Genomic DNA, 19,475 nt, shown 5'->3' with positions numbered 1-19,475 from the left:
GTGTAGAGACCCTAGTCATGCTACTTCACAGGTTTGGTGCTGTTTCAAGCCATGCTAGTGTTTAAAAAATGCCGTTTTGGAAGCGTTCTGGTCCAGTGGCGGCTGGTGAAAAAAAATCTTGGTGGGGCTAGTGTGCCAACAGATTTCCCTGCCTAATTTAGCATAAGCATTCAAATGAACAGTCGGAAAATGACTACAGTTCCACAATAATAATTTAATTTCACAGTTTCCAGCTTCACAGAAAAAGTAACAATGTACAGCTATATTAGACTTTATGCTATCAAATACTATACAATACAATCAAGGGATAAATGAACAACAAGGGTATGATTTCAGCTGAATCTATACAAATCAACAGTGAGTGAGTGAATGAGTGAGTGTGGGTTGAGAAGAGAGAATGAAACAGAACTTTCCTATTCAAATGTAACATATACAAAGAATTTAGAACCAAGTTATTTTCAAAATTTTTTACATAAATTTATTTTAATACCCTCTCTCAAGATAAATGCATTTACTTGGAGAAAACAGCATCAGTGCCATACAGTTGTCATTGCATGTCACAGCCTGAGAGAAACAACAAAGCATTCTCCACAACTATATTATAATTACATACTATAATATTATTACCTATTACATCGCCATCATCTCTCTTCGTCGTCGCACGTATTTTTTCCCCACGTAGCGTAGGACAGAGTCTGGGAGTCGCACTACGAAAAAAAACTATCGCTGGCTCCTTATGTAGCTACAGCAATCCTAAACCTTCACGCATTTTACGTAGCAGTTGGGGCTAAATTTCCAGCGCCCCACCGGCGTTAAATTTGGCGACGTTGATAGGCCAATTATTCATAATTTCTCCCTAGCAACCATAACCGGATTGGCTGTTTAGCTGCCGGTCAGGGGCACTTTGCCGATCGCCCCACGAGAGAATGATACACTGTCTGTCAGTGGAAATTCACTGTTTAATGAGTGTTAGTTGGTGGAAATGTTGTTTAAATGATTTAAATTGCATGTAGGCACACACACTATTAAGTAAAACTGACATTGATTTAAAAAAAAATATGCAAAAAATATTTGTTCCCCTCAACAGCTGGTGGGGCAGAGCCCCAGCGCCCCCTATGGGCCAGCCGCCTCTGTTCTGGTCACTGCCCCGATCGAATGCACTGTAAGCCACTTTGGTTATTAGCGTTGCGCCCGGTTTTTCCGGGCCAGCCCAATACTGATTGATTAGCTTACTTGATCAGTTTTCATGCAGAAAAAGACCCTGGGGTCAATTTTTGCCGGACTATTCCTTTAAGAAGTAATATATAACGAGTTTAAGCAGTCACACACTTCCTGTCTTACTACAGTTTGACTCTGAATTAACTGAGTACAGGTCACATCACATGCTGAATACCAAAGTGATATTTAACGGCCTGCTAATGTTGTCTTTCACTCCCTGCACGCAGACCGAGACCCGGGAGACGCTGCTGGGTTTCAACATGGTGAACTACCGGGCTTGTAAAAACCTGTGGAAGTCCTGTGTGGAGCATCATACCTTCTTTAGGCTGGATCGACCCATCCCGCCACAGAAAAACTTCTTCGCTCACTACTTCACTCTGGGCTCTAAGTTCAGATACTGGTAAGAAGGATCAGGCACACACACTCCTCATGGGGTATGGGGATAATCCACAGAGGATTTCTGGAGAGTCTTCCTGTTGACAGCCTGACTTTGACAGACTGACGTGCACACACACTTGATCAGACACACACATAAATGGAGCGGACATGTAGTAGATTTGTCGGCCTTCAGTCAGCAGGATTAGCACTCCGGGGAAACATCAACAGTAGGACATGTTTGTTTGGAAGTTGATGCAGTTGTTTCACTCTGTGTTGAGAGACTGCAACAATGGAAGGGCTAGCGGTTGCCACTAATTCTCTTTCCACCTAGAAAAACCACCACTTAATTATTCATTTTGACCACGTGAAAGTCACTTGAAAGTCCCACACCACTGTTGCCACTGCTATTTTCTAATAAACCCCTTCACCTTGATTATATAATGTACATTTCTGGGATTTTAAATTGGAAAAGAGACAGAAAAATACAATAAAATAGCTTCTACAAAGATTTGACTGTATCATAACTACTGACAACTCAGTTTTAATTCATTGGTAGCTTTTATTTATATCCCTTTCTATGAAGTATGAGCGAGATATGAACTGAGCGATGGAGGGGTTGTGATGAATTATTCAGCAGCAGTGATGAAACCAACAAGCCTTGCTGCTCTGATGTTTTGGTTTTGCTGTGTGTGTGTGTGTTTTCATTTTTGGATGGTGACTGATTTTTCAAGTAAAAAAATACTTTTGACTGTTGTTTATTAACAGTGAATCCATATTGAAAATGTTGTTCTTGTTACGGGCTTGCTAACTATGGTCACTTAATTTCTCACCTCTATTTAGCTTTGGAAATCAGTTTCTTTTTTTAAACCTTCAAGAGTTAAACATTTCCTGCTTGGTTCACTTTAGTTAAAGTTAGATTTTCCAAGACAGCCCACTGATTGGGTTTCTTTTTGTTATTTTTTTTCTTTAGCGGGCGGACGGAGGTGCAGTCTGTGCAGTATGGAAAGGAGAAAGGCATCAAGGACAGAGTGTTTGCAAGGTAATCCGGAACGTTCTAATTCACTCTAGCCATCACAAAGCTATAAGGGTAGAAGTAGGGTATTCTAACTATGGGTTTATTTTAGCTCAAACCAAATTATTGTCTTGTTCTGCACAGATCTCCCAGTAAGCCATTAGCCAGGAAGTTGGTGGGCGGGACTGACTGGGAGTCGGTCAGCAGGAACAGCCTATCAGACGAGAGACTGGAGACACAGAGCCTGCCCACTCGATCGCCGCCCGGGACGCCCAATCAGTGAGTCCGAGTTTCAAGTCTACGTTCACTGAAGGTTCACATTAGACATTTTTGAAAGAACACATTTAAATAAGCATTTTCATAGTGAGGAAAATATAAAATTAAGCACAGTTTTTACACTTATTGAGCTCATTTAAAATTAGAAGTCCCATTTAGTTTTAGAGGAAATGCAGCTCAAGATATTTTATTTATGTGTCTGTGTCTTTGTTTTGTGGGAAAATATATATATATTTTTAAATTCAGTAAGGTATACCTTGACAGGAATGTGGAATAAAAATGAAATCTTTAATTTGTTCCCCCAAAATCTGATTTAAGATTAAAATAATTTGAAAACCAAAGCAATAATTCAAATAAGTTACAAAAAAAACAACTAAAATGAAATCCCTGATAGAGAGTAACAAGGTTCAGTATTGAAAACAAACTTACATGAGCTGCTTTGAATGTATTTCAACACTTTTTTGTACAGGTTTTTCTTTCTCTGGCTTGAAGCATGCCCTGTGGCCTCTTTTTAAACCTCTTTGTTAAACATAACTTTGAATTCATTCATAAAATGACTTTATCACTCGGCTTTAGAATGTATTAGCAATCATTTATACTGCATAAGTGTCCATGAGCAAGTTTCTGAAGCTGAACCCTGGCCCGACTTCCAACTTTTCTACAAACATCAAGTAAAAATTGCATAAATTCCTGGTATTCCTGGTCCAATCCTGCAGTCTAAATGAAGTATTAATGTGTTTAAATTCGAATCAAAAATAAATAAACCAGTTTGGGTATCTTGTGTAATATTTAGTATCTAAATTTGTAATTAATATGAGTCTGATTTACATAAGTGTGTGTGTGTGTGTGTGTGTGTGATACTAAATTCAGCACATTAAAAACATTTGAGCTTGTATCATCAGCCCTCTAACAGCAGGATCTTTGTACGTGTCTGTGCTTCAGGAACTCAATGTTTGTACAAGAGGGCACGCGACTACGCCCGTCGTCCGTCGGCCACCTGGTCGATCATGTGATCCACGCCTCACCCAGCCTACCTGTCTTCTCCTCGTCCAATCACAAGTCAGCATCGTCCACGCAGGCAAACAGCATCAGCTTGGACTCAACACCGTAAGTCTCTGTCAGGGGACAAAGTTTTAATTTCTCCAAGTTTCCTTTTTTCTTCTATTTTCTTCTTTTTCATGCACCCACATCCCCCCATATTTTCTTCAAAGCTGTTTGTCTTAAGAAAAAAGGAAAACAACAACCTCTGACTAAGTGGCATGGAAATAATTTAACTTTAAATGAGCCTCATGAATTAAACAACCCTCCTCAAACAGCCACCGTTTAATTCTGAAGTTTAATTTCACCCATCAGTGTCAGTGCCACTGAGTCTGACTGTTCTGCTGAGTCGGCTGCTTTTTAAATGTCTGTCTGTGCCTGTGGCTTCTCCCGACGGTTCACACCCTCTCCCAGTGTCACTTAGCCAGTCCCATTGAAAGATGAAGCCTTTGAAAAACAGCCTGTAAAATGTGTTTATGGCTGGTAGCAGGGCGGAGAGGTTATACAACAGGGCTGAACCAGGAATAAGTGTGTGTGTGACAGTGTGTGTGTTTGTGACTGTGACTGTTTGTAAACTAATAAAGTTCATAATTTCAGTTTTAAAGCCTCAAACCGATGGGTAAAAGTAGAGTGAGCGACTTTTGAAAGGGGGACTAACAACATCAGTCCAGGGAAAGCAGATGAAAAACAGCCATTCACATACATGTTTATTAATGTGCAGTCTCACTATTAAATAAACAAAATATACGTTATTTTAAAAAATGTGCTAAAGCTATCACAATAATTACATTGCCGACTTATGGTTTTATTATCTCGGCCTAAGGGTGTACTTTATTTATCGTTCAGGTACAGTGGCTTTTTATTTATTTTTGGGGATCTTTTTTAAAATCTTTACATCACAGTATACAAAAATCCCAAGTGTTTTTATTTTTATTCAATACAAATTGTAATTGAAGGAATTGCTCTTTGCAAGGGTATACTTGCATTATATTGCTTTTATACCTTAATCACACCAGTAACTTTGAATGGTCTTAAGACAATTTTATATAATTTATCACAACTATTTCTAGAAAATATCATACCAAACAAAGAGGCACTCATGACAGGTCTATTTCAGTGACAACTAGTTAGTTAGTCAAATGTGTTGTTCAGGATAGGAAAACATTTAGAGACTTATATATTAAAAGATGCCTAATATATCAGTTTATTTTATTTGATTCTCCAGCAGCCATATATTTGCTATATTGATCTGGAAAAGAGCTGGGATGTGATATGCACTATGTGTTTGAGTCTCTGGGATTTGGATGAGGCTAAAGATGCAGTGTAAATACGGCATCCTGTTACAATGGTAGGTGTGTGTGTGTGTGTGTATGGCGATGGGAAGATGGAACGTATCTCAGTTGGAGATCAGAGTGGTTGAGTAACATTACAGTGGTATTTCCGCTGCCTACAAAGCTACACACACACACACACACACACACACACACACACACACACACACACACACACACACACACACACACACACACACACACACACACGGACAGCAGGAGTTGGCTCATCACTTACAGAGCCAAAAAATGACATAATCACCTGCGCTCTCTTCCTCATGCACATTATTCATGCTCATTCATATTGGCTCAGTGAAATGTGTCCAATCACAATAGCCAATACCATTTTGTACACCCACATATGGTTTTCTTTTTTTAAACTACATTTTTCTGCTTAAAAAAACAACAAAGTCTGTAAAATAATCAACTTTAGTTTTTAATCAAATTGAAAATCTATCTGGTAATTGTGTTTCACCTTTTTACTTATTACTTTAATTTTTTTACACAAAGGAGTCAAGTTTTTTGAAGCTCTGTGCCAATCATTCTCCTCGTGTAAGCATTCTGTTATTGTAACAACCACATTCAGCCTGAAGCATAAAAGCTACTCACCATAATTTCATGATGAGTAAGATCAAACGGAGCTTTTTACATGCAGTTCATGCACAGTTCATTTGGAATAACAGCAAGAGGTAAAAATGGAAAACTACCACATTTAATGCCTAAACAAGATTACTACTTTTTTGAGAAGTTTATCCATTAGTCGGGCCCGTCAAAACAAAAAGCGGAATCTGAAAAAAGTTACCTCGATACAATTTTAAAACTAGAATATTAACAAAAGAACAAACTGATGTTTTTAATGAAGCTTTGGTGTCTCAGTGTTGCCTCCTCCACTGTTTCTATTGTGATGCTTTTCCGAAAAGAACTGTTTCCAATCCAGATTCCAAGTTTTGTTTTAAGGAGCCATCAGTTTTAGATCTGAATACATTAGATACACTTTGTTCACCTCAATTTTTTTTGTTCTATGTCTAGGAGCATGTTAACAGGCATTACACAAAGAATGAAATACAATAGAAAATTAAAGTTGGAAGTGTTGAATAACTTTGGATCTTCAAGGTCTTACAATGGCGCTGACCAAATTTCAAGATGATCAGATCAAAACTGTAGGAGTTTGTGTAATGTGCAAAATGGGCAAACAATAGCCCATACAATCCAGAATGGCTGACTTCCTGTTGGGTTTACATTATAATACCAAGAGGCTTTTTTCTGTTACGCCATAGAGCTTTTTACGGACAACCGAAAACAAAACCCCTAAAATGTGAAATCTTTCACCCAAAATATTTACTTTTGCTAAACGAATAGGCTCCAAAAAACGTGACTGACTAGGAATTTTAGTAAGTCTTCCGTTCCGACTTTATAGGTGCCTTTTATGAATATCTAACAATAACCACTCAATTTCCTCTAAAATAAGTCATCCAATTATATTTGCATCCCTAATCTTAAATATTCATATACAATGACTTTTTACTTGCTATTTAAGATGATATGACTCCAAACATATTGCAATATTTTATCGTCTGTCACTTTTCTCAGACCCCATAATCCAAAAGTTCCTCCCAAGATTTTCCTCCAATAAAATCTAAATTAGAATCTGCTTCCTGTCCCACAGGCCACAGTTAGACGCTGTGTCAGCTCCACTCTCGAGCAGTAATACAACAAAGCCATAACCCTCAGACACTCTTCTTCATAATGTTCTGTTTTTAGTTGTGTAAATGATCAGTTTAGCTAACCGCGCCACATTACAGCGACGCTTTTCAAAATGCAGCGTCTATATTTTCTTGACAGTGTGGGGGATCAAAAAGGCACAATAACATAATGTGCTGACACAACAGCGCTACAGCAGTATGGTATATGCCATGATAAATTACATTATATGCTTAAAACAGACGTGCTTTTTCAAGGTTGTCATGCAAGGGTTGGTTTGAGCAAAAATCCTTTAGTTGGAAAAACAGCTTTGGGTGTGCACTGGAAGTCTTTTTAAGTATATCTTTTGGTGGCTTTGAATGCAATGTTATGCTTTATTATAAGGTCAAAAAGTTAAGGTGTTAGACATTTCCTTAAAAAAAAACGCTTTTTTTTTTTTTCTCAAGTGTTGCAATTATATACAAACCCATGAACCTGCATTTACAAACCGCTTTTCGTGCATGTACCTCCCTGCATTCGGTTTATTTTATTTTTTTCGGTTTTAATTTTTTGTGCCGTTGCTCTATTCACCAATGCATTTCTTTCAGCGGAAGAACTTTCAGTAGCCAATCAGGCGCCTCATTTATTTTCAGCCAATCATGTTGGTGTGTTTCCATGTGGGTACAATTTGTAATATTTGAAAAAAGAAATGTGTTTGGATCAAACGAACATTTGCAGAACTTATTTTAATTAAAACATACAGATTTTTTGCATTAATGTTTTAACCCATTTAATCCGGGAAAGCGTTGCTGCATCTCTACCATTAAAACCGGGGGCACTGTTGCGTCATTCTGCCATTGAAGCCGGGAAAGCGGATACGTCATTTTCTGGTACAAGAGCTCTGTGGTATTTTTTAGCATTAATTATCGGCCTCTTAGCCAATGAAATGCATCAGAATATACACGTGGCACTGTTTGGATTTTTTTCGAGCAATCGTGGCAGACTTAGCTTACTGCGGAGGGAATTTTGAAGTTAGTGAAGGTAGTGATATTGACGATCTGAACAGCGCTGATGACATTATTGCTGACGACTTTGAACCCATCAAACCAATCAACCGGGATTTATGGTTAAGACATATGTTTGAAGACGACGATGATGATGACCATGAGTTCCAAGGTTTTGAAACCGAGTGGAGGACGGAGAATTACCACTCTAATCCACAGAGTTTTTCCAACCGTACCCCAGGGTTGAAAGTCGATTTACCTGCAGAGGCCACTCATGAAACCCACAGCTGTAAGCTCTCAAATACTTTTTGAATTGTGTTTCTATCTGCTACAGAGGCTGAGAAATAAATTATTTAGTAGGCGTTGACACAATTGCTGAATTTCCAGAAACAGTTCAGGCTTTAGGGGCTTCTTCTAAAATCGCCCATAGGTTGTACAGGCATTTTTTCCAGGCGTTTTAGGCCAAAATGGGTTAAAGAGATATTCATATATAAACAAATTTACATTTGTGAATCCTTCTGTGTGAATTAATTTATACTGAGAATAATCTGACCTCATACTTCCTAGCAGCTTGTTTCAGACCTTCTCATGTATGTCATCAGGCTTTCAAAATGTTCCTGAAGGAAAAAGGATCAAAGCATTTGACGGAAGGAAAACTAAAAAGCAACGTTTAGTCATGTCCGCTGTCGACAAGGGTTACATCTCCATATCCCAGGGCTTTGCCTGTGTAGTGGTGTGGTAGGAAGACACGTTCATATCCATTTCACTCATGTGTGTTGTGTTGAGGAATCACAGTAATGCAGGGGGATGTTCGGTGTGGGCCCGGGCCTGCTGTGCTCTGCCCTCCTTCTGAAAGCCTGACCTGCGTCTGACCCATAATACATGTTAGATTCCATGTGTGTGTTTCAAACACAAAGTGGCACCAGTAGCCAGAGCCAAAACAAAGGCAATGTGCTTTGACTGGTGCTCTCGCCCCCAAAGGAGTGCCCACACACACACACACACACACACACACACACACACACACACACACACACACACACACACACACACACACACACACACACACACACACACACACACACACACACACTCTTACCCCCCAGAGAGCGCCCCATGATGTTTCTGAAAGCATTACCTGACTGCCTTGTGTCGTTCCTTCGTACACACTGACTGCCTTTTAGTGTGTGGATGATGAAGGGGGGGTGTTTTCCTTCATCTCGCAGCCCTTTTATTGAGGTTAATGCATTGTGACTAACGCAGCGCTATTAAGCCTTTCTGTCTCTTGCAATCTCTTCCTCTCTCACTCCGCTTTATCTGGTTTTCACTATTTGTCTCTTTTTTCTTTTTCAATCAACACACTTTATTAGGACCTTTGTTTATTTTCTCCTCTTTTCTGTGGCTGTGTATTTGTTCCTTTTAGTTTCCAAGCATGTTTTAAAATGTCAGGCCATTAAACTTTTTTCATCAGCAGTTATTCTGCCAGAGAGCAATTTCATTTTTGAACCGTAAATAGGGAGGAACGATATGGATTTTCAGCAAATGATGATCACTTATATTAACCTGCTACTCATAGACAGTAAAAGAACATTAATACACATTTTAAGAACTTTACAAGCTGCAGTTTATGCAAAACTGATGATTAAAAAAGGTGAAGATATCGGGAGCAATGATAAATATTTCAGATTACATTATTCTGGCATTTCAAAATCTGAAATGTACTTGTTGGGAAACTGTGAAAAACATCTGCACTGTAAACGATTATGTTTGGTTCTCTAGTCAGTGTTCTACTTTTTTTCTGCTTTTGTAATTTGTTCTCTGTTGGCCAACAAAATCAGAATGGGAAATAAGGGAAATATCACCACAGCTGGAACACGAGTTTTCCCAATCAGATGCTTCAATAATAAATATAAGCTTTCAACAATTATCTGAACTTCACACTCCCCCCTTCTCTTTACCTCCCTCAGGTCTCCAGACGGGTCTGACGGCCTCCCTCCAGCTCTGCCCCCGAAACAGCTCAGCAGGAAAACCCTGAGCCAGATCATCCAGGCCCACTCCCAGCAGAGCCTCCTGGACAACCACCTCAACGAGATGTACGACGTCCCTGTCAACGCCGACAAGACCACGGTCAGTATAACCGAACAAGACGGTCACACGTGGTGCTTATTAAAACTATTTTATCTATCGTAATAAAATATTCCCTTCAGCATTTCTATTTTATATCTTTGACAGAAAATGTTGCACAAATGTAAACCTCCTTAGATTTCATTAGACAGATTGATTATGCAGAATATTTTTCTAATTAATAAACCCCATTTGCAATGTTCATAGATGTACATTTTCTAACTTACTTACCCCCTTAGATATATTAGTTTGTTTTGGTGTATTTTTTAGACCCCTAGTGGCCAAACATATTTATTTGCAGCTTTAGATCTTTAAATCTAGTGGAATGAAGTTAAAAGGTTTTAACCAACATGACAAACCAATTAATAATGCATAATGTTAGCCCCAGAGCCAATGTTCCTTTGCCTCAGAGGAGGACGGTATGACAGACTGGAGAATATGTATTTGATGCATCTGTGTCCAAAATTACTCTTGCAGCTAAATGGAGTTGTCCCCCATGATAATCTGGTCCTGATCAAGATGAGACCCGACGAACACGGACGCTTTGGCTTCAACGTCAAGGTAAGCGCTGACACTAATTGAGACACAGCGGTCCTTTTGTCTTTGTTGTTCCATGGCTCATCTCTCCATCTCTTGTTTATGCCAAGTGATCATTGGCAAAAACTGTCAGACGTGACTAATACATTACTCCCTGCCTAAACCCTTTACTCTTCCCTGGAAACAGAAGAAACGTGTGTCATACTTTGTGCTGTTAGCTGATCTACTTGTGTGTCTCCAGGGGGGAGCTGACCAGAAGATGCCCATCATTGTGTCTCGAGTGGCTCCAGGAACATCAGTAAGTCCATTTTAATATTATAAAGATTACATGACATGAGTGTAGATTATGCCATGTCCTTGTCTTAAATATGAATATATGAATACTTGTCAAAAATCTCATGGTGTAAATATTTGATAGCAGCAGCAATAGTCAAGCCTACAAAATCGTATCGATATCTAAGTATTTGGTCAATCGATTGATACACATATAGTCAGTAGGGCTGTATGCATTTATAGTTTGTACCTATAGAGTACAGGTTTTTTTCTAAACCAGGTAACAGGGGCGCTGTATCCTCATACTAAAATGCCAATTTTCCCAGTAAAATGTTCAAGTGATGCCAGAAAACAATATTTCTGTTCTTCAAAAACTGAATAATAACTCCAAAAATATGAAAAATCCTGTGGAATTGACCATCAGGCAGCAGAGACAGCTTTGTTTTTACGAAGTTCCGAATAAATAGTGGATGGATGTCCGGTTGGTCTGCTGGTGGAGGAGTGGCAGGCATCAGGCTTACATTGAAACTGTGGTTTCTGAATAGATTGTTTCTTTTATTGTCGTTTTGTCTGCAGAGGAAGTAAAGAAACAGTACAGTAACTCAGATTTATTTGTTGTTTGAGGTGCAATATATGACTTAGCAGTTTTAAGACACGAAGGACCTACTATTTTCTACCTCGCTCTAATGCATTATTGTCACCAGAAAGTGAGTGGGGCCTAATTTTGGCTGGTTAGCGCACTCAAAAAACCCTGGAGTATATGTCTTTCACTTGTGCTGAGGTAATGCATGTGATGGAACAAATGCAGCTTTACAAATAGCTACTACTTTAGCATTATGTAACCTAACACACTCTATTCTGTATAAGAATCATTTTATCCAACTCAACACTCAGTACTAACGCTGGTATCTCACCCGTGTCTCTCTTTTTGTCTTTTCTTTCTTTTCTCCCTTTGAACTTTGCCCTCCTTTCACCCCCTCCTTTCTCCCCCTCCTCCTCCTCCCTCCTCTCCCCCTCCTCCCTCCTCTCCCTCCTCTCCTCCCCCCCTCCTCCTCCCTCCTCCTCCTCCTCCCCCCCCCTCCTCCTCCTCCTCCCCCCCCCCTCCTCCTCCTCCTCCTCCTCCCCCCCGTTCTCCCCTCCTCCTCCCCTCCCTTCCCTTCCCTCCTCCTCCTCCTCCCTCCTCTCCTCCCTTCAGGCTGACCTGTGTGTGCCTCGCCTTAACGAGGGCGACCAGGTGGTCCTAATTAATGGCCGGGACATCTCTGACCACACCCACGACCAGGTGGTCATGTTCATCAAAGCCAGCTGCGAGAGCCACTCTGGAGAGCTCATCCTATTGGTCAGGCCAAACGGTGAGTGCTTCCCATCGGTCGGATCTCCACTTTAACTTACCCTCAAATACAGCAGATGGTAACAACAGGGGCAAATAAAAAATGCGCAGTGTAATAGAACAGTGTAATCCCAGTGTGATGACAACAGTCTAAAAAAGGTTGCTGTGTCTGTTGTTGTATTGGAATGTAAGATATTGCTGTTGATTAAGCCACCTTCTGTATATTTAAGTTTTCAAAATACTTCAACAACCATCACTTATGATGCTTTAAATCATGCTATCTGTTCTATCCTCTATACAGTACATTAAGAAAAGAAGTGTATGACAGTTAAAGACTAGCCCCACTATTTACCTTCCCCATATGTACTATCTTTTCCTTCATTCATAAGATAGTTAAATTAAGTAATTGTTTTTATTTCCCCTTTTTTTGGTTGTGCCTTTTTGATATTTCATTAATCTTTACATTGTTGTTGTTTCTTCAAATTGGTATCGCTCTTGTTGCTGTAAAACATTTTTTTCATATATGGTATCAGAAAGGTGACTAAGCAACCAATACTTAGCACAAACGTAACCCTACTTACATTCACCCAGCAGTTCTTAAAACCTTTAGCCAGGCCTATTTCAAACCTTCATGAACGTTATTGAAAACTAGTTTCCGTCTCCTTCTTTTTAACACTTTTCTCCGCCTCTGCCTTAAACTAGGAGTGCAAACATTTTATAAAAGCTAATCTCCTTAATAAGTACTTTGTGTGTTGCAACCCATTTAGTAACAGTGCTGCCTTCATCTCCACTTTTTAAATTTTTTTATTACAGAGGGGGGTTTCCATTTCCTGTAGTGTGTTATATAGGTTTTTGTGCATGTAAATGGTCTTCAAATACTAAAATCCCAGTTTCTCTCCCACACACGCCTCCATTGGACTCCTTAGTTTACTTCAGCAACATAATGACATCACTAGTGAGCACTTCTATTGGCTAGTGTTCTAACACATAGCACGTGCTAGGCGGTCGATCAAAGCAGACTGGGCTCTGGTTTCAGACAGAGGGTGAAAAGAGGTGCTGCAGAACAGGCAGTATGAGAAGAATAAAGAGCTTTTTGAACATTAAAACGTGTGCACATGTCACAGTAGAGGTCTAAAATACAATTATGAACCTGAGACTGAGCATAATAGGGCCCCTTAGTGAGCACTAGGCAACGTGTAAAACGCAAACACCTGGTGCAACACTCCTGAAGATTAACAGCTCCACATCTGCTCACCAGTGCTCACTCTTCTGCTCTTCTCTGGACCACTTAATATCTCTCTGGTAATTTATAGGAGATAAAACTTTACATTTTGCTTTCTGCACATCTCAGCTATATGTGTGCGTTGTGTAGGGAGATGGAAATCGTTTTCTTTAATCTGCATCAGCGATGTGGGAGGGGAGCTTTTACAAAAATGATGAAACATAGATATTGTTGGTATTCAAACTGGGTCAAAGGGGGCTTTATGGATTCGGTCTCGTCTTACATCAGTCAATATAAGATTGCATCAATGTATTTAATTCCTAATATTTCATATTATATAATTTTGCAGTTTTTTAAATGTATTAAGGCATGTACATATTTGCAATCAGATGCACTGTATATCCCTAAGGTGCAGGGTTAAGGTTGTGACGCTTTCCTTCATTATGTACTAAAAGGTAAATCGCCTTCCCCGAGCCCCAACCTACATAAACAGCTGTGTGTACATAAACCTTAATATATTTATTTTCTGTTTGTTTCAGCCATCTATGACGTGGTGGAGGAGAAGGCTGACTCGGAGCCAGATTTTCAGTATATCCCTGAGAAGTCCCCTCAGGACCCCGCCCAGCTAGACCAGCATGCGTTGAGGGACTCCATGGTCACACTGAAGGACGGCCTGATGGGTGGAGCCATACTGGCACAGTTCGATGTAAGGACAAAGACATGGCAATAAACACACACATGAATGGATATATATATATATAGTGGCGTATTAGGGCCATTGTAGGGAAAAAAGTCATAATAAAAAGCCAAGGAAGGAGAGTATTACTCTGGGAAAAGCTTTTGAGATTAAAATGTACAACTCAAATATTCTCAGTATTTATAAAGTCATACTTTTGCAAAAAACAAATATAATTTCTCTGAGATTTACGTGAAAAACGTATTAAAACAGTGTTTAACTCCAATCAGTATGTTATTTTCTCATGAAAAGACTCAATGTACAGCTATGTACAAACGTAAAAACGTCCAAACATTTATGATAATTTGGTAATTTCACAAGTATTTCCCTATTGCTGAATCAAATTGCAACTTATAATTTCAATAGTTCTTCCACTGCATCCAATTATTTTTCATCTATTTTCCACTTCACATCAGAATTTTCAGATTCTTTTTGGAAAATCCCTACTTTGGACTTTTTATCAATCCATTTTTTTTACCTGTTTTGTCCCTAACCCTATTTTTTTGGAATTTTTTTTGATTGTTTAATGTTTTTTTAAGCAGCCGGAGTTATTTCCTCATTTAAATTTCCGTTGCTTCCTGTCCTTCATCCTTATCAGCAATACGGCTTGCTGTTTTCCTAAAAACGTGTTAGATGCAAACACATTCACACAAATTAACCCATTGCAGGAAAGCACTCATGCTCACAAAATACTTAGCAAATTAGTACTGAGCTTCCTCCAGTTACCACAACTCTAATATGTGTTCCTTTTCTTACAGCAACTGTACAGGAAGAGGCCGGGGATGACCATGCTGTGTGCCAAATTACCTCAGAACGTTTCCAAAAATCGCTACAGAGACATCTCTCCTTGTACGTAGGGCACACAGCATTCTATTTCAGTTTTCTTCTTTACCTAAATATGTTCAGATGTTTCTTCCATCATACTCTTTCTTTCTTTTTTCCTTGTCAGTAGTTTTTTGTCTTTCTGTCTGTAATCTCAACCCCCTCTCTTGTCTTGTTCTCCGCAGATGATGCCACGCGAGTCATTCTGAAAAGCACAGATGACTACATCAATGCAAATTACATCAATGTGAGTTTGTTCCTCCTCATTTTTCTCTCGCAACAATACCTCAGTGTTTTTCGCCCGTTAGAGGCTTTATGGGTGGTCTGTTTTTGCTAACCCTCAAAACATATGTTTAAACACTATGGGTCGCCATAGTGGTGAATGAATCAAACACAAGTGGAAAACATTGTGAGTTAATGTTTTGCATGTTTTCGAGTTGGCCAATATAGCTATCATCAGCTTATGGGTGCTATTATTGTAAGCCCCTTTCAGACATCTGTTTAAGTAATGCCTTTTTTTAAGTGAACCTAAGCTATTTGTTACACAGACCCTTGTAATGGCTATATTGAACCTGTCAGGACCTTTATTGATAGAGTTGCACATGTAAAACAGCCAGTAAGGTCTAAAAGATGTAAGGGAATAAAATGATTGTTAGTTTTCTAAGAGGCTGTGTAAAACAAGGATAGACTTTTCTGATTGTTTATCTCTGTAGCCTAATAATGGCTCATTGTGAGCGTGAAGGACACTCGCCCCCGCCTCTCACTCATCTAATAAACCCTTTACATTACATTTTCTCATCAATGTCATAACTCATTAGACACATCCTGCTGCCTACTGTAAAACAGATGGTACCAAGCATAGTCTAAAAAAAAACAAGAAATGAAGGTGGTATTTTCATTTAATTTTCTTTGCATGGTAAATGTTTGAGTATTCATGCTGTTCGATGTGAATTGTATTCCATAATATTTCAAATCATTTATTCAATGCACATGTGAGGCAGGTAGAACTTGAGCAAGCGTTTATAGAAATTCAATTACAGCGCCACGACAGCTGATGTTCAGACATATTTTATCTTGCCGTGTCCACTATCACCTTGATTTGGTGTTAATTCTGTAACACTGCATCATAAAACTAACTACCTAAAACTTGGTTACCATGTCAAGAACGTTAATATTCAAAGTTGCTAAATTCCAGCATTGTGCTTACTGTTTAAAAACTTTTTTTGACTATGTGCACTGAAAGCTGCATTACAACCCTCTCACTTATCGTTAATAAGGACATTTAGCACTTTATAACAGAAAAGTAACAAACAGAAGCATAACTTCAGCATATCAGTATATACTTAACTGTGCAAAATGTATAAACTTGAGTTCACATGATATTTAACACCTATGTACTCAGTCAAATCAGCATAAATACTTTTTATCAAATATATTTACATTCTAATGTAGATCTTACAGGTGTGTTAAACCAATTACCATTTTGTGTGGTAAAAAGTAACTTAGAAATGATTATGGAAATAATCAATATAGTTTTTATGGCTACAAAGAAGTTGAGATTTTTTGGGAATCGTAGAGCAGCTTAAAAAGTTGCACAACTCACTCAACATATCCCTCTGTTTATTCAACCCTGTGCTGCTGTTAACTTGGCATTATCGCATGGCATGGAGTCACAATAACGTTGTTGGCTCTGTGAGAGACTCAGAGACCAACCACTGAGATCACGATAAAGTATTAAAGAGTGTGTCTGGAAGCAGCATGATTTGTTTTGGCAAAAGTTGAAGTTGTTTTAGAGTAACCTGGGAACATTTAGCTCTTTACAAGGCTAAAAATACACAAAGCCATCCTCTAAATTGAAAATAATTTAGAGCTGTTAAAGCGAAGCTATGTCGACCTCATATCTGTGTGTCTCTATTTCTGTGTTGTTCTCTCTGTAGATGGAGATTCCAGCCTCAAGTCTTATAAACCGCTACATAGCGTGCCAGGGCCCGCTGCCCAACACCTGCCCCGACTTCTGGCAGATGACGTGGGAGCAGGGCTCATCCATGGTGGTCATGCTGACTACACAGGTCGAGAGAGGACGGGTATGTAGGACAAAAAACTTCAAAGACGAGACCTTCAAAACACATATGGACTGCAGCATGTTGAGAGAAAGATATTGCTGTGTGTAAATTCATCAGAAAAAGAATATTCAGAAACAATAGCTGTACATGTGGCATTGCTGGCCGCAACTATACAATAAAGCTTCAAGATGTCCCGCTCACAGCCTATCATGTTAAATGTGTGTGTTTCATAGTGATGTCACTATGTTACAGAAGTAAACAAAGGATTCTAATGGAGGCTTTTCCAGCAGGGGGGGGGCGTGTGTGGGAGAGAAACTCCCTCTGGAGGAAACTTTGGGATTTTAGCCTTTGAAAACCATTTACATGCACTAAAATGTATATTTCACACTACAGGAAAGGGAAAACCCAAAAAGCACAATAGGGCCCCTTTAATCATCAAAGCCGGTATAAATGTTTAAGTAGGCATGGTTTGCTTATTATTTTTGAAATAAGAAATAAGTATTTATTCCCAAGGGGAAATATCTTGGCAGCAAATAAAAATAAATACTTTTTATATTCTGCTGAAAGTTTTTAATGGTTCCAGGTTGACTGAGTGAATGTAATGCTATATTTTTGTGAATTAAACCAGTTTAATAGTGGGCATTCTTATTCAGTAGCCTTGACCTGTGATTCCTGCACAGTTGTGACCAGTTGACATTTAGTTAACGGGTATACTGACTGTGTTTTAAAGGTAAAGTGTCACCAGTACTGGCCCAATCCAGACTGCAGCGCCACCTACGGAGACTTTACAGTAACGTGCCACAACGAAGAGGGCAACTCGGCCTTCCTTGTCCGGGAGATGACTCTGGAACACATACAGGTAAACACACAAATTCATAAGAGAGAAGAAACAAGAAAGGTAAATTAGCTTTGAATCAGAGGAACAAGAGAAAGAAGCAGAGCAGGGGAAAGAGGAGGGCGAAGGCGGCACAGAGGGAGGCGCGGCGTCCAATCAGAGCGCAGCACCAGCGTCTCAGGAAGGATGAGCCGCCGTGGACCCCGAGGAGGTGTGTTGCCATAGTGACCAGTGTGGGTTGTTCTTTTTCTGGCTCACGCTGCAGTATGCGGGACACATATTGGGATCTGGTTACTATGACAACCCCAACCGCCCCAGTCAGTCACATTAGTGGAATAGGAAGGAAAAAAACAGTAAGAGAGGAACAGAGAGTGGGACGATGGTTGTTTGGAAAACATAAATAGATACAATGTGTGTTTGTCTTACTTACTAACGTTGAAGCCTTTTGATGCCTTCAACACATCATCTGAACTTTTTGGTTGCATCTTCTAAAGCATACGTGTCAAACTCGAGGCCTGCGGGCCAAATCCGGCTTGCAAACTCATTTGATGTGGCCCGTGAGAGTTTTCAAAGAATATTATACCTTTATTATATGGCTACACTCAGCTTTACAGAAGCTCGTTGCCCATAAACTACATGTCCTACACATCTGGTTTTGTGACATGCACACTGATGCGACTTCAGTCACTGTGTGAGGCAGAGTGAGGCAGTGAGTGACAGAGCTTAGTTACAGCGGTACAGCGACACCAAAAACGGAGCAAAGTCTGCTTCAGCAACCGAGACGAAAAACAGCGGAACCAGAACCAACAGTCGGTTGCTTCTTCACAGAATGTGCTGCTCTGTTAGTCAGTCCGGTGTCGCTACGGCTCATTCAGAGACACACATGGATTTATTTTTTTTTTTAAACTTGCATTTTGGTTATTTCCACTTTTGTGATATGAGAAAGAGATGAGGTCTTGACTTGCAGCTTATGAATTTTTTTTCTCTATATTCAGACGATCAATACTTGTAAATACCTGTGTAAAGTTTGTGAAGGCAGGAGGAAAACTGTTCTAAAGTTAAGGCCTTTATTTGTTTTTCTAAAGAATTGCAATGAAAAGTTAACAAAATCAACTCAAAAAAATAACAGATGAGTAACTGCAACAGAGTATAATATTTGATATTAACACTGTAGTAGTAATGAATAAGAGAAGTTTAAAAATTGATACATTCATACAGATTGAACATTTACAGAGAAACATTAGAAAGACAAAACTAAAGTGAGAAATAAGTCTTGAGTTAAAGGTTTTAAAATGATTTCAGAAAAGGTCCCCTTACATTTTCTATTTCATTGTTTAGTGTCCCTCAGCCACTAAGCTGAGGGCAAGGGGTGCTGCATAAAAATTAACGTTTAATGGCAGAATGATCCTCGTCGTTTCCTTAGGTCTGTGTTCTACTGATAACTTCCCCGTGTGTCGCCTATGTATGGTGACCTTTTGAAATATATGGCTGTTGGAGGAGGCAATTAGCATTCTCCTCTGCCTGTGATTGTTGCTATGGAGATAGATGTGTTACCATGGCGATGCAGCATGGCAATATTAAAGAAGGACCGTGGGG

At 39.4% G+C, this 19,475-nt stretch overlaps 1 protein-coding gene across 1 annotated transcript in view; it reads left to right on the top strand.

Annotated features, from left to right (window-relative positions):
- ptpn4a (protein tyrosine phosphatase non-receptor type 4a) overlaps positions 1-19,475 on the top strand; it is an 87,112-nt gene that overhangs the window by 62,258 nt on the left and 5,379 nt on the right. The window contains exons 12-24 of the mRNA XM_063887786.1: positions 1,446-1,618; positions 2,567-2,635; positions 2,753-2,887; positions 3,827-3,991; positions 9,905-10,064; positions 10,539-10,622; positions 10,840-10,896; positions 12,067-12,223; positions 13,963-14,129; positions 14,918-15,008; positions 15,167-15,228; positions 16,919-17,065; positions 17,775-17,903. Coding sequence (XP_063743856.1) covers positions 1,446-1,618; positions 2,567-2,635; positions 2,753-2,887; positions 3,827-3,991; positions 9,905-10,064; positions 10,539-10,622; positions 10,840-10,896; positions 12,067-12,223; positions 13,963-14,129; positions 14,918-15,008; positions 15,167-15,228; positions 16,919-17,065; positions 17,775-17,903 — 1,596 coding nt within the window. The remainder of the gene's footprint in view (positions 1-1,445; positions 1,619-2,566; positions 2,636-2,752; positions 2,888-3,826; positions 3,992-9,904; positions 10,065-10,538; positions 10,623-10,839; positions 10,897-12,066; positions 12,224-13,962; positions 14,130-14,917; positions 15,009-15,166; positions 15,229-16,918; positions 17,066-17,774; positions 17,904-19,475) is intronic.

The sequence above is a fragment of the Eleginops maclovinus genome, chromosome 7 (genome assembly GCF_036324505.1).
Source record: "Eleginops maclovinus isolate JMC-PN-2008 ecotype Puerto Natales chromosome 7, JC_Emac_rtc_rv5, whole genome shotgun sequence".
Lineage (NCBI taxonomy): Eukaryota > Metazoa > Chordata > Actinopteri > Perciformes > Eleginopidae > Eleginops > Eleginops maclovinus.
The sequence above is the reverse complement of the archived record's forward strand: the minus strand, read 5'-3'. Positions and strand labels throughout refer to the sequence as shown.